Source organism: Salvelinus sp. IW2-2015, unplaced genomic scaffold (genome assembly GCF_002910315.2).
Source record: "Salvelinus sp. IW2-2015 unplaced genomic scaffold, ASM291031v2 Un_scaffold2364, whole genome shotgun sequence".
NCBI classification, from domain to species: Eukaryota; Metazoa; Chordata; class Actinopteri; order Salmoniformes; family Salmonidae; genus Salvelinus; species Salvelinus sp. IW2-2015.
The window spans coordinates 160,752-175,229 of record NW_019943689.1 but is presented as its reverse complement, the minus strand read 5'-3'; the positions used below and the strand labels follow the sequence as shown (position 1 = coordinate 175,229).

The 14,478-nt window shown below is 43.6% G+C and overlaps 1 protein-coding gene across 1 annotated transcript in view; it reads right to left on the bottom strand.

The window, feature by feature from the left end:
- The window catches only part of LOC112073780 (anthrax toxin receptor 2), a 60,155-nt gene that overhangs the window by 28,188 nt on the left and 17,489 nt on the right, over positions 1-14,478 (bottom strand). The window contains exons 2-6 of the mRNA XM_070440277.1: positions 12,267-12,338; positions 6,752-6,823; positions 6,416-6,497; positions 1,984-2,088; positions 1,601-1,750 (exon numbers count right to left, since the gene is read on the bottom strand). Coding sequence (XP_070296378.1) covers positions 1,601-1,750; positions 1,984-2,088; positions 6,416-6,497; positions 6,752-6,823; positions 12,267-12,338 — 481 coding nt within the window. The remainder of the gene's footprint in view (positions 1-1,600; positions 1,751-1,983; positions 2,089-6,415; positions 6,498-6,751; positions 6,824-12,266; positions 12,339-14,478) is intronic.

Below are 14,478 nucleotides of genomic sequence, written 5' to 3'. Positions count from 1 at the left end.
ACACGACCATGTTGGAGGAAACAGACACAGCACTGAAGGAGACAGCAGCCATGTTGGAGGACAAACTAGACCACAGCACTGAGGAGACACGGCCATGTTGGAGGAAAAGACACCAGCACTGAGGAGCACACGACCATGTTGGAGGAACAGCACACAGCACTAGGACGAACAGCCACATCGCTGGAGGAAAGCAACAGCACTGAGACAGACACGACCATGTTGGAGGATAGACACAGCACTGAGGAGACATGACCATGTTGGAGGAAACAGACACAGCACCAGATGAGGAGACACGACCATGTTGGAGGAAACAGACACAGCACTGAGGAGACACGACCATGTTGGAGAAATAGAACACAGACTGTGGAGCACAGCATGACAGTTGGAGGAAACAGACACAGCACTGAGGAGACACGGCATGTTGGAGGAAAAGACACAGCACTGAGGAGACATGACCATGTTTGGAGGAAACAGAACAAGCACTGAGAGACACGACCATGTTGGAGGAAACAGACACAGGCACTGAGGAGACACAGCCATGTTGGAGGAAATAGACACAGCACTGAGGAGACACGACCATGTTGGAGGAAACAGACACAGCACTGAGGAGACACGACCATGTTGGAGGAAACAGACACAGCTGAGGAGACACGACCATGTTGGAGGAAACAGACACAGAACTGGGGAGACACGACCATGTTGGAGGAAATAGACACAGCACTGAGGAGACATGGCCATGTTGGAGGAAACAGACACAGCACTGAGGAAGACCACGACATGTTGGAGGAAACAGACAACGCACTGAGGAGCACACGGCCATGTTGGGGAAACAGACACAGCACTGAGAGACACGACCATGTTGGAGGAAACAGACACAGCACTGGAGGAGACACGACATGTTGGAGGAAAACAGACACAGCACTGAGGAGAACACGACCATGTTGGAGGAAACAGACACAGCTCTGAGGAGACACGACCATGTTGGAGGAAACAGACACAGCACTGGGAGGAGACACGACCATGTTGGAGGAACTGACACAGCACTGAGGAGACACGACCAATGTTGGAGGAAACAGACACAGAACTGGGGAGACACGACCATGTTGGAGGAAACAGACACAGCACTGAGGAGACACGAGCCATGTTGGAGGAAACAGACACAGCACTGAGGAGACACGGCCATGTTGGAGGAAACAGACACAGGGCACTGAGGAGACACGGCCATGTTGGAGGAAACAGACACAGCACTGAGGAGACACGGCCATGTTGAGGAAACAGACACAGCAACTCTGAGGAGACAGATGCCTTAGACATCGTTGGAGGAAACAGACACAGCACTGAGGAGACACGACCATGTTGGAGGAAACAGACACAGCTCTGAGGAGACACGACCATGTTGGAGGAAACAGATGAACAAGCACTTATTTCCACGGGCTCTTTCCATGCACCTCAATATGAACGTCTGTCTCTTCCAGCAAAAGTAACTTCCATAAAAAGGTTCCCAAATAACTCTAAAATAATTGACTTTGAATCAGAACCCTTATTGTACATTTCTACCGAATAAATGAACCAAAAAATAAACAAAACAATACAAACTTACTGAATTTACGATGCCTTTGAGTGCATGGAAGCCATCTTTGACAGGGAACACTTGATCTTTGGTATCAGCCACCTCGGCTAGCTGTTGCTCGTCAAAGTCTTTGATACCAACACAGTACACACGAGCACCGTAGGTCCTCGCAATGTTGGCCTGCATTAGAGAAAAATACGAATAACGTTAACTTTAAAACAATAAGTAACACTCTGCATTTGGATATTAATGGCCAGTCTCTCTAATCCAGATTATGTTGAGTCATGGACTAAAAAGATGCTCCATTGAGCGTTGGTTTTTAGTCCAACGCCATGTTTAATCGGTGTGTCTGGGAGGAAAAAAATAATTTTGAACTAACAAACGTAGTTTATTTGGAATAAAATGAAGCTCACCTCTTCAACTGTTAACTGATGTATGAAGACCTCTAGCTTCCCGTCTGTCAGAGCTATGATGATGCTGGAGGACTTGGTGGTTTGGGCTTTGATTTGATAGTTTGCCTTTTGGTTCAAACACAAAGAGGTATGAATAAACAGAGATATGTGATTATGAATGAATAAGAACAAACTGTACAGGGATGGTGTCAATTTAATTGAAAATCAGTCATTTAACCAGGAAGTTAACAGAAATTCCAACTCTGATTTCAGTTTTCCCTCAATGCTCCATGCTTTCAAAGGAGTGGTAGGTAGTCTAGTGGTTAGAGCGTTGGGCCAATAACCCGAAAGGTTGCTAGATCAAATCCCCGAGCTGACAAGGTCAAAATCTGTCGTTCTTCCCATGAACAAGGCAGTTAACCGACTGTTCCTAGGCCGACATTGTAAATATGAATTTGTTCTTAACTTCTTTCAGCTAGGGGGCAGAATTTTTATGTTTGGAAAAATAACGTTCCCAAGGTAAACTGACTATTTCTCAGGTCCAGATGCTAGAATATGCATATAATTGACAGATTACGATAGTAAACACTCTAAAGTTTACAAAACTGTCAAAATATTGTCTGTGAGTATAACAGAACTGATTTTGCAGGCGAAAACCTGAGGAAATCCAACCCGGAAGTACCTTTTATTTGGAAAAATCCCTGTTCCGTTGCCTGCCCCTCCTCCATTTAAAGGGGTATCAACCAGATTCATTTTCCAATGGCTTCTCCTCAGTGCTGTGGACCGAGGCTTATAATACAGTAGTTCAAGCTTTTATTTTGAAAAATGAGCGAGATTTTTCAAAACGCATCAGGTGTCCTTTGATGAGTTCCTGCACGCGAGAGATGAAACTCGACATTTTCTTTCTCTGTAGTATTGAATAGGTTACCGTCCGGTTGAAATATTATCGATTATCTATGTTAAAAACAACCTGAGGATTGATTATAAAAAACGTTTGACATGTTTCTACAAACATTACGGATACTTTTTGGAATTTTCGTCTGCCTTTCAGGACCGGAATGAGCCTGTGGTTTTCTGAACATAACGCGCAAACCAAATGGCCGTTTTTGGTTATAAAACGAATCTTTATCGAACAAAAATAACATTTATTGTGTAACTTGGAATTGACCCCAACCCTGTACAGTATGTCTGCAGAATAGCAAATTCAGACCTAACCGTTTAATATTCCCTTTATACTGCTTTTTATAGCGGTTAAGTGTGTTGGGCCAGCAACCGAAAGGTCACTGGTTTCAATCCCCCAGCAGTCAAGGTAGAAAAATCTGCCATTCAGCCCTTGATCAAGGCAGCTAATCCCCAACAACAACTGTTCCCCGGGCGCTGATAACGCGGACGTCGATTAATGAAGTCCCCAGCACCACTTTGATTCAGTAGTGTAACTGACTGGGTATCTCCTTTCACTCTGGTCTAAAGTAGTGCACTACATAGGGAATAGGGCTCTGGTCTATAGTAGTGCACTATATAGGGAATAGGGCTCTGGTCTAAAGTAGTGCACTATATAGGGAATAGGGCTCTGGTCAACAGTAGTGCACTATATAGGGAATAGGGCTCTGGTCTATAGTAGTGCACTATATAGGGAATAGGGTGCCATTTGGGACTCAGACTAGGAGTTAGAAGTTGTTATTTAGGTCACTTGGAGGCATCTGAATTGCTCCCTATCTAAACAGTGTTTAGTGCCAAACTGATAAAACACACCAATGCCTTGGACAAGTAAAGACAAGGCTACCACAGTATCTACCTGTTACAAGCATAACATGGGGGATATTCTGTACAGTACTGAAGGCTTCTCTAGTGAGGTGAAGTCGTTTTCAGATGTGGTCATGTCATTAGTAGAGTGGTTTTGACTGGTTAGGTTTAGAGTAGATTTAGGGTTAGGTTTAGAGTAGGTTTAGGGTTAGGTTTAGAGTTAGGTTTAGAGTAGATTTAGGGTTAGGTTTAGAGTTAGGTTTAGAGTAGGTTTAGAGTTAGGTTTAGATTAGGTTTAGAGTAGGTTTAGGGTTAGGTTTAGAGTTAGGTTTAGGGTTAGGTTTAGGGTTAGGTTTAGAGTTAGAGTTAGGTTTAGAGTAGGTTTAAGGTTAGGTTTAGAGTAGGTTTGGTTAGGTTTAGAGTAGAGTAGATTTAGGGTTAGGTTTAGAGTAGGTTTAGGGTTAGGTTTAGAATAGGGAACAGGGCTCCGGGCAGCCGAGCGGAAATGGAGGAAAACTCGCCTCCCTGCGGACCTGGCATCCTTTCACTCCCTCCTCTCTACATTTTCCTCTTCTGTCTCTGCTGCTAAAGCCACTTTCTACCACTCTAAATTCCAAGCATCTGCCTCTAACCCTAGGAAGCTCTTTGCCACCTTCTCCTCCCTCCTGAATCCTCCTCCCCCTCCTCCCCCCTCCTCCCTCTCTGCAGATGACTTCGTCAACCATTTTGAAAAGAAGGTCGATGACATCCGATCCTCGTTTGCTAAGTCCAAAGAACAACCGCGGTGTTCTGCTACACTGCCCTACCTGTGTCTGACTCTTTCTCCCTCTCTCTCCAGATGAATCTCGCGTCTTGTGACGGCCGGCGCCAACAACTGCCGCTTGACCCATCCCTCTCTCTCTCCAGACATTTCCGGAGACTTTCCTTACTCACTCGCTTCATCAACTCATCCTTGACCGCTGGCTACGTCCTTCCGTCTTCAAGAGAGCGAGAGTTGCACCCTGCTGAAAAAACTACACTCGATCCCTCGATGTAAAAACTAGACCAGTATCCTTCTTTCTTTTTCTCCAAAACTCTCGAACGTGCCGTCCTTGGCAGCTCTCCCGCTATCTCTCTCAGAATGACCTTTCTGATCCAAATCAGTCAGGTTTCAAGACTAGTCATTCAACTGAGACTGCTCTTCTCTGTATACGGAGGCGCTCGCACTGCTAAAGCTAACTCTCTCTCTCTGCTCTCATCCTCCTAGACCTATCGCTGCCTTCGATACTGTGAACCATCAGATCTCCTCTCACCCTCTCCGAGTTGGGCATCTCCGGCGCGCCACGCTTGGATTGCGTCCTACCTGACAGGTCGCTCCTACCAGGTGGCGTGGGAGAATCTGTCTCCTCACCACGTGCTCTCACCACTGGTGTCCCCAGGGTCTGTTCTAGGCCTCTCCTATTCTCGTATACACCAAGTCACTTGGCTCTGTCATAACCTCACATGGTCTTCCTATCATTGCTATGCAGACGACACAACATAAATCTTCTCCTTTCCCCTTCTGATGACCAGGTGGCGAATCGCATCTCTGCATGTCTGGCAGACATATCAGTGTGGATGACGGACACACCTCAAGCTGAACCTCGGCAAGACGGAGCTGCTCTTCTCCCGGGAAGGACTGCCGTTCATGATTCGCATCAGGTTGACAACTCCATTGTGTCCTCCTCCAGAGCGCTAAGAACCTTGGCTGATCCTGGACAACACCCTGTCGTTCTCACTAACATCAAGGCGGTGGCCCGTTCCTGTAGGTTCATGCTCTACAACATCCGCAGAGTACGACCCTGCCTCACACAGGAAGCGGCGCAGGTCCTAATCCAGGCACTTGTCATCTCCCGTCTGAATTACTGCAACTCGCTGTTGGCTGGGCTCCCTGCCTTGGCATTAACCCCTACAACTCATCCAGAACGCCGCAGCCATCTGGTGTTCAACCTTCCAAGTTTCTCACGTCACCCCGCTCCTCCTCTCTCTCACTGGCTTCCAGTTGAAGCTCGCATCCGCTACAAGACCATGGTGCTTGCCTACAGAGCTGTGAGGGGAACGGCACCTCAGTACTTCAGGCTCTGATCAGGCCCTACACCCAACAAGGGCACTGCGTTCATCCACCTCTGGCCTGCTCGCCTCCCTACCACTGAGGAGTACAGTTCCCGCTCAGCCCAGTCAAAACTGTTCGCTGCTCTGGCACCCAATGGTGGAACAAACTCCTCACGACGCCAGGACAGCGGAGTCAATACCACTTCCGGAGACACCTGAAAACCACTCATTCAAGGAATACCTAGGATAGGATAAAGTAATCCTTCTGACCCCCCCCCCCCCTTAAAAGATTTAGATGCACTATTGTAAAGTGGTTGTTCCACTGGATGTCATAAGGTGAATGCACCAATTTGTAAGTCGCTCTGGATAAGAGCGTCTGCTAAATGACTTAAATGTAAATGTAAATAGGTTTAGGGTTAGAGTAGGTTTAGGGTTAGGTTTAGAGTAGGTTTAGGGTTAAGTTTAGAGTAGGTTTAGGGTAGGTTTAGGGTAAGGTTTAGAGCAGGTTTAGGGTTAGGTTTAGAGTAGGTTTAGGGTTAGGTTTAGAGTAGGTTTAGGGTAAGGGATAGTGGATATTTAGTGTAACATCTATAAAGCATCTACTGGAGACTATCCAATGTAGGTGTTACCCATACTGCACCTCTTTAATTCCTTCATGCATGTAGGTTTCCCCTGCTGGCTTCACCTCTCTCAGTCTCTCCAGGCCTTCCTGGATTTCATATCTTCAAACAAAAAGACATCAATTCAATATCCAACATGTTCTGGTACAGTGGATGTGTTTACAATTGGATACATATATAAATAGCCATTGGGGACTGTCATGACTAAACTACAATTAAATGAGTCAGTTTTAAAACCTGCCAGGAATACACTAATGCTTTAGTACTTGTTATAGCAATAACATGTACTACGGTCCTTTATAATGTGTTACTACAAGGTGTATTACATGTCATTATGAATAGGAGGAATATAATACCTGTCTCCAGTGAGAGGTAACATCACTTTGGCTGAAGACGAGAACACTATAAAGGAAACCCTCATGCTGGGGCTGGAATGAAACAAAACAGTAGTGGACAAAACATTAAGAACACCTGCTCTTTCAATGACACAGACTGACCAGGTAAATCCTGGTGAAAGCTACTATCCCTTATTGATGTCACTTGTTAAATCCACTCCAATCAGTTTAGATGACGAGGAGGAGACAGGTTAAAAACCTCCTAAGGATCTCCACAGATCGGTGTCCCACCCACGGGATGGTTGAGCTAACGTAGGCTAATGCGATTAGCATGAGGTTGTAAGTAACAAGAACATTTCCAAGGACATAAACACATCTGATATTGGCAGAAAGCTTTAATTCTTGTTAATCTAACTGCACTGTCCAATTTACAGTAGCCATTACAGTGAAAGAATACCATGCTATTGTTTGAGAAGAGTGCACAGTTATGAACTTGAAAAGTTATTAATAAACCAATTAGGCACATTTGGGCAGTCTTGATACAACATTTTGAACAGAAATGCAATGGTTCATTGGATCAGTCTAAAACGTTTCACATACACTGCTGCCATCTAGTGGCCAAAATCAAAAGTGTGCATGGACTGGAATAATACATTATGGCCTTTCTATTGCATTTCAAAGATGATGGTAAAACATTTTTTTTTTTATAATAAATAAAAATCCTTTGCATTATCTTTTACCAGATCTAATGTGTTATATTCTCCAACATTAATTTCACATTTCCACAAACTTCAAAGTGTTTCCTTTCAAATGGTATCAAGAATATGAATATCCTTGATTCAGGTCCTGAGCTACAGGCAGTTCGATTTGGGTACGTCATTTTAGGCGAAAATTGAAAAATAGGGGCGGATCCGCAGAAGGATATTCAAGCCTTGAGAATATTGAGACGTGGATTATGTGTGTGTGCCATTCAGAGGGTGAATGGGCAAGACAAAAGATTAAGTGCCTTTAAACGTGGTATGGTTGTAGGTGCCAGGTGCACCGGTAAGTGTCAAGAACTGCAACGATGCTGGGTTTTTCACGCTCAACAGTTTCCCGTGTGTATCAAGAATGGTCCACCACCCAAAGGTCATCCAGCCAACTTGACACAACTGTGGGAAGAATTGGAGTCAACATGGGCCGAGATCCCTGTGGAACGCTTTCGACACCTTGTAGAGTCCATGACCTGACGAATTGAGGCTGTTCTGAGGGCAAAAAGGGGGCAACTCAATATTCAAAGGTGTTCTTAATGTTTGGTATTCAGTGTATATCAGGTCAGTGTATATCAGGTCAGTGTATTTCAGGTCAGTGTATTTCAGGTCAGTGTATTTCAGGTCAGTGTATATCAGGTCAGTGTATTTCAGGTTAGTGTATATCAGGTCAGTGTACTTCAGGTCAGTGTATAATATATCAGGTCAGTATATATCAGGTCAGTGTATATCAGGTCAGTGTATTTCAGGTCAGTGTATATCAGGTCAGTGTATATCAGGTCAGTGTATATCAGGTCAGTGTATAGTATATCAGGTCAGTGTATCTACTTTGAATAATCTCAAATATAAAATATATTTTGAGTTGTTTAACACTTTATTGGTTACTACATGATTCCATCTGTGTTATTTCATAGTTTTGATGTCTTCACTACTTTTCTACAACGTAGAAAATAGTAAAAAATAAAGAAAAACCCTTGAATGAGTTGGTGTGTCCAACATTTTGACTGGAACTGTATATCAACAGTAGCTTTTAGTGTTGTGTACTTTCTACACAAAAATGAAATAATACACATTCTTTTTCCAATGAGACTGCACAGTAATACATCTCAGGATCTCATTGATCACATGAGAAAAACAGCATGAGATAGATAGTTATTGAACAGGCTGTGTAGCATGCTGACCATACCGCTCACGTCGCGTGCGTTGCAAAGTAAATGTACACATTCATGTTACTCAATCATTTCACCCACAGCTCTCGCGCGTGTCAACGAGAGTCTGCGTAGCCAGGCTCTAAAATAGAACTAAAAGTCCTGCCTCTCCCATCTCCTCATTGGTTTTTAGGAGCATATACACACGTGGGTGATTGAAAGATGAACTGAGGTCCACAGTCCAGTCCAGTTGGTGGTGGTAATGCACCTTAAAGTTGGTTTCCAACCGCTACTTAAAGTCCAAAGAAGAAGAAGAAGAGTGAAGGAGAGATTACTAGAAACTAACTCGGTTTACCCTTTAATCTGTTGATTGTCAGATGATCTTGTGCATTTCAGGTAAAATAACAACCCAATGTTTATATCCCAGGACAAATGATCTAGCAACATCAAGGTAGCTAGCTAAATTGCCATAAATGTTTGCTTTTTGACCTGTCCCCAAATTAATATAGTTGGTTCAGAGTTTGTTTTTGATATTTCAACCTGTGTGTCATGATCACGTCTGGTGAGGGTGGACAAAATCAACATGCACGCGAGCGATCTGGTCAGCATGTAAGTGTAAAGACATTACTTCAGATGTGCAGTGTGACGAAAATAAAACTACCAACAAATGTTACATGGTATACAAGATACCAATACACTAGTTTGTGTCACCTAATTTGAGTATGTGACTTAAGGGAGGATATGCTGTTCTCCTGTGGAAGGAGGAAGTGATGAGAGACAGGAAACAGGTTGTCATGGCAATGATACATCAATACACACACACAGCTAATCTCAGCCTGTCACAGCCTGTCACAGCTAGTCTTAACTAGTCTATGCTTGTCTCAGCTAGTCTCAGCCAGTCTCAGCTAGTCTCAGCCAGCCTCAGCCAGTCTCAACCAGTCTCAACCAGTCTCAGCAAGTCTCAACCAGTCTCAGCCAGTCTCAGCCAGTCTCAGCCAGTCTCAACCAGTCTCAGCTAGTCTCAGCAAGTCTCAGCCAGTCTCAACCAGTCTCAGCTAGTCTCAGCCAGTCTCAGCCAGTCTCAGCTAGTCTCAGCAAGTCTCAGCCAGTCTCAACCAGTCTCAGCCAGTCTCAACCAGTCTCAGCCAGTCTCAACCAGTCTCAGCCAGTCTCAACCAGTCTCAGTTAGTCTCAGCAAGTCCTCCCCCACAGCACATAGCATCTTTACGCCACACGGCCATATCTGGCAAGGAAATACAGCAGCCATATAGATCACGCACTTTCTGAAGAAGTATTTTTGGAACATGACTGAGTAGTTTGTTTGAGGACATTGAGAATGTATTCTAGTCGTAACTGAGAAATGTCAAACAATTTGTATCAGTTCTAAGTTTAGACAGGTGATGGATTGGCTAGAATCACATCTGAACTATACAGATATTATCGATCTTATATATCTAGACTAACATCTCAGGCTAGACTGAAATATAAGCCTGTCATTTCAATGAAAACCTTCTCCAGTTTTCTCTTCCAACCAACACTGAATAAATCAAGAGCTTGCTCGCAATGCCAGACTGGGAGAAATCCGGAGAAAGGGAAGAAAAAAAAAGAGAGAAATCTCTCCAGTCTGCATGCTCCACATGGCAGAACAGAAGTGTACTCGGTAAAGGAGCATTGTATAGCAGATTGTCCTCGCCTCTCAGTGTTCTTTTGCCTTACTGTACATTCCCTGTCCCCCTGCCTCTCCCTGGCCCATTCCGTGCAGACCGCCTGAGTTCAAATACTATTTGAAATCCTTTCATTCATTTAAAAATGCTTTATCTGTGCTTGACTAAGCACGCCTGACTTAATGAACCAATAGCATAGTCCCAAAACTGTAAGCATCCGCCCATGTGGCGCTCTAGGCAGGCTAGAGCAAACGCTGAAAATATTTGAAACATATCAAATACTACCCGAACCCAGGTCTTCTGGCCCATTCTGCGATCAGGAGGAGGGATAGATATCTATGTGTGGATCTGGTCCACCCCGGTTACAAATGGCCATTCTCACAGCCCAGAAGACTGATCCTCACTGCCACCCACTCACACCTGGCCCATTTGCTATTTTCTTTAACAAACCGTTTCTTCATTTATGTTTGGCTGGGTCGATACCGTCTGGACTGGCACATAACATTTAGTCAACCGCCGTTGTTACGCAATCAACAACAAAAAAATCACCCTGCAATCAGAGCCACCGTAAAAACGTGTGGCTAGGCGGCGTTCGACACAGCACTTTTCAATCAGGTGTGGCGTCATGTGACTTTTGATTTAGTTTAGCAAAATATATTGACGCAAAGCGTTAAAAAGAGTGGCAAAGTACCGTTTTTTTTTTTTTAACGATTTGCCTCGTGATTTGTGAACTCGCACCATTTCTCTGTCCTTCACATCCGAGTGCTGCTGCAGGCTCTGTGCATCTCTTGACCAATCAGATTCACAGAAATCGCAGGTTGTGCGGGCCCGGGCACAACGCACAAAGCTCAGAGGCGATCTCCCCTTTCCTCCGGTATTTATTTAGCAAGCACGATAACACATCACTCCCGACAGACACAATCAAAAACAATCTCCATAAATGTAGCAGCCTATACATGTAAACAGTAGAGATCTGACATGCTGAACTGCATGGAAACAAGATTATATTTCAGTCTGATGAACTGTAAACTACTAACAACAGCAGCTGCCTAGTCTAGCCCAGTGGTTCTCAACTGGTTTTGCCTCGGTACCGAAATTAAACCAGTTCGTCTCAGTCGCGACTCAATATTTGCTTTGCGAAAAGAATCGGCAAAATACAGTATGGAAAACTATTTTTAATGCTATTTGACAACAAAGTGAACAACATTCCCACCTCTCATTATCAATAATGACATTTTGCCAACATTCTTGATGAAGAATGTTAATAAACTCACTAGTTTGCTTAATATAAGCAATTTGAAATGATTTATACTTTTACTTTTGATAATTAAGTATATTTTAGCAATTACATTTACTTTTGATACTTAAGTATATTTAAAACCAAATACTTTTAGACTTTTTACTCAAGTAGTATTTTACTGGGTGACTTTCAACTTTTACGTTTACTTCCTTTTCTACTAAAGTATCTTTACTTTTACTCAAGTATGAAAACTGGGTACTTTTTCCACCAGTGTCTAGAAGATATAAGAAAGCTGAGGATTTATTTTATACTTTTTTTTTTACACATATTAGGCACAGAACTACCTCCATACTTCCATTCATTTATTTAAACCGGTAACCGGTTACGTTCACACGAGTCCTCTGCCTACAATTCAATTTGGTTGACTGATCCTGTTGTCCTGATTTTATTCATTCAACACAGGTTGAACATTGTGAACGTTCCACTATAATAGTTGGTAAATATACAAGGCTGTATCGGTTTAATGGACTGGGAAAGAATTTGAATCGTGTTATAGCTGGACAAAAGTCAGTTATAATAATATCCACTGTTTATATTGTGAAACAAAACGTGTCCAAGGGCCTCAGGTTCCATTTTAACAAACATTTATCCAAACTACAGTCCAGCGTCGTCCCTTTTCCCAGACTACACTTCATTTGTATAACATACATTTACCATGTTTGGGGGGGGGCTCACCTCACAAATCGATCTGTAAGGTTCTTCACGAAGGCATAAATTTCACCCCAGTCGTTAGAAACACTTCCCGACCTGCAACAGAGAAAACACAGTTAATATATACAGTAGAATATATACCATTTACCAAAACAATTTACAGTCTGTGAAGAGTGAATAGATGTGAACCCAGCAGGAATCGAACCCACGACTCTGGTGTTGTTAGCTTACCAACTGAGTCGCAAAGGACTACATGTGGACCTACAGCTGATTTGCTGACTACAGTGGTGATAGTTCTGGTTGATGTACTGATAACACATAGAGCCTTCTGCAGTGCATCAAAACACAGGTTTAACATTGAAGCATGCTGCTGACTGAGAATAACATGAGTCAGCTGCATGTGTTCTAGACCAATGATTTAAGATTATATATATTTTATTTATTTATTTATTTTATTTTTTTATATACTGTATATATATATATATATATTAAATTTTTATACTGTATATATATATTTATTTTTTATTTTTTATATACTGTATATATATATTTATTTTTTATATACTGTATATACACTGCTCAAAAAAATAAAGGGAACACTTAAACAACACAATGTAACTCCAAGTCAATCACACTTCTGTGAAATCAAACTGTCCACTTAGGAAGCAACACTGATTGACAATAAATTTCACATACTGTTGTGCAAATGGAATAGACAACAGGTGGAAATTATAGGCAATTAGCAAGACACCCCCAATAAAGGAGTGATTCTGCAGGTGGTGACCACAGACCACTTCCAATGTTTAACATTGGGTAAAACAAGTTTATATTTTGGGTTCTCATGAAGTGTAACAGTTGATCTAAACTCATGAGGCATTTAGAAGTTATTTTCCAAAATAATCAATGGATATATATATACACTGCTAAAAAATAAAGGGAACACTAAAATTAACACATCCTAGATCTGAATGAATGAAATATTCTTATTAATACTTTTTTCTTTACATAGTTGAATGTGCTGACAACAAAATCACACAAAAATTATCAATGGAAATAAAAATTTATCAACCCATGGAGGTCTGGATTTGGAGTCACACTCAAAATTAAAGTGGAAAACCACACTACAGGCTGATCCAACTTTGATGTAATGTCCTTAAAACAAGTCAAAATGAGGCTCAGTAGTGTGTGTGGCTCCACGTGCCTGTATGACCTCCCTACAACGCCTGGGCATGCTCTGATGATGTGGCAGATGGTCTCCTGAGGGATTCCTCCCAGACCTGGACTAAAGCATCCGCCAACTCCTGGACAGTCTGTGGTGCAATGTGGCGTTGGTGGTGGAGCGAGACATGATGTCCCAGATGTGCTCAATTGGATTCAGGTCTGGGGCCGGGCATCAATGCCTTCCTCTTGCAGGAACTGCTGACACACTCCAGCCACATGAGGTCTAGCATTGTCTTGCATTAGGAGGAACCCAGGGCAACCGCACCAGCATATGGTTCACACAAGGGGTCTGAGGATCTCATCTCGGTACCTAATGGAGTCAGGCTACCTCTGGCGAGCACATGGAGGGCTGTGGGCCCCAAGAATGCCACCCACACCATGACTGACCCCCGCCAAACGGTCATGCTGGAGGATGTTGCAGGCAGCAGAACGTTCTCCACGGCGTCTCCAGACTCTGTCACATCTGCCACGTGCTCAGTGTGAACCTGCTTTCATCTGTGAAGAGCACAGGGCCCAGTGGGAATTTGCCAATCTTGGTGTTCTCTGGCAAATGCCAACGTCCTGCACGGTGTTGGGCTGTAAGCACAACCCCCACCTGTGGACGTGGGGCCTCATACCACCCTCATGGAGTCTGTTCTGACCGTTTGAGCAGAACATGCACATTTGTGGCCTGCTGGAGTCATTTTGCAGGGCTCTGGCAGTGCTCCTCCTGCTCCTCCTTGCACAAAGGTGGAGTAGCTTCCTGCTGCTGGTTGTTGCCCTCCTACGGCCTCCTCCACGTTCTCCTGATGTCTGGCCTGTCTCTGGTAGCGCCTCCATGCTTTGGACACTACGCTGACAGACACAGCAAACCTTCTTGCCAACGCTCGCATTGATTGTGCATCCTGGATGAGCTGCACTACGAGCCACTTGTGTGGGTTGTAGATCCGCTTCATGCTACCACTAGAGTGAAAGCACCGCCAGCATTCAAAGTGACCAAAACATCAGCCAGGAAGCCATAGGAAACTTGAGAAGC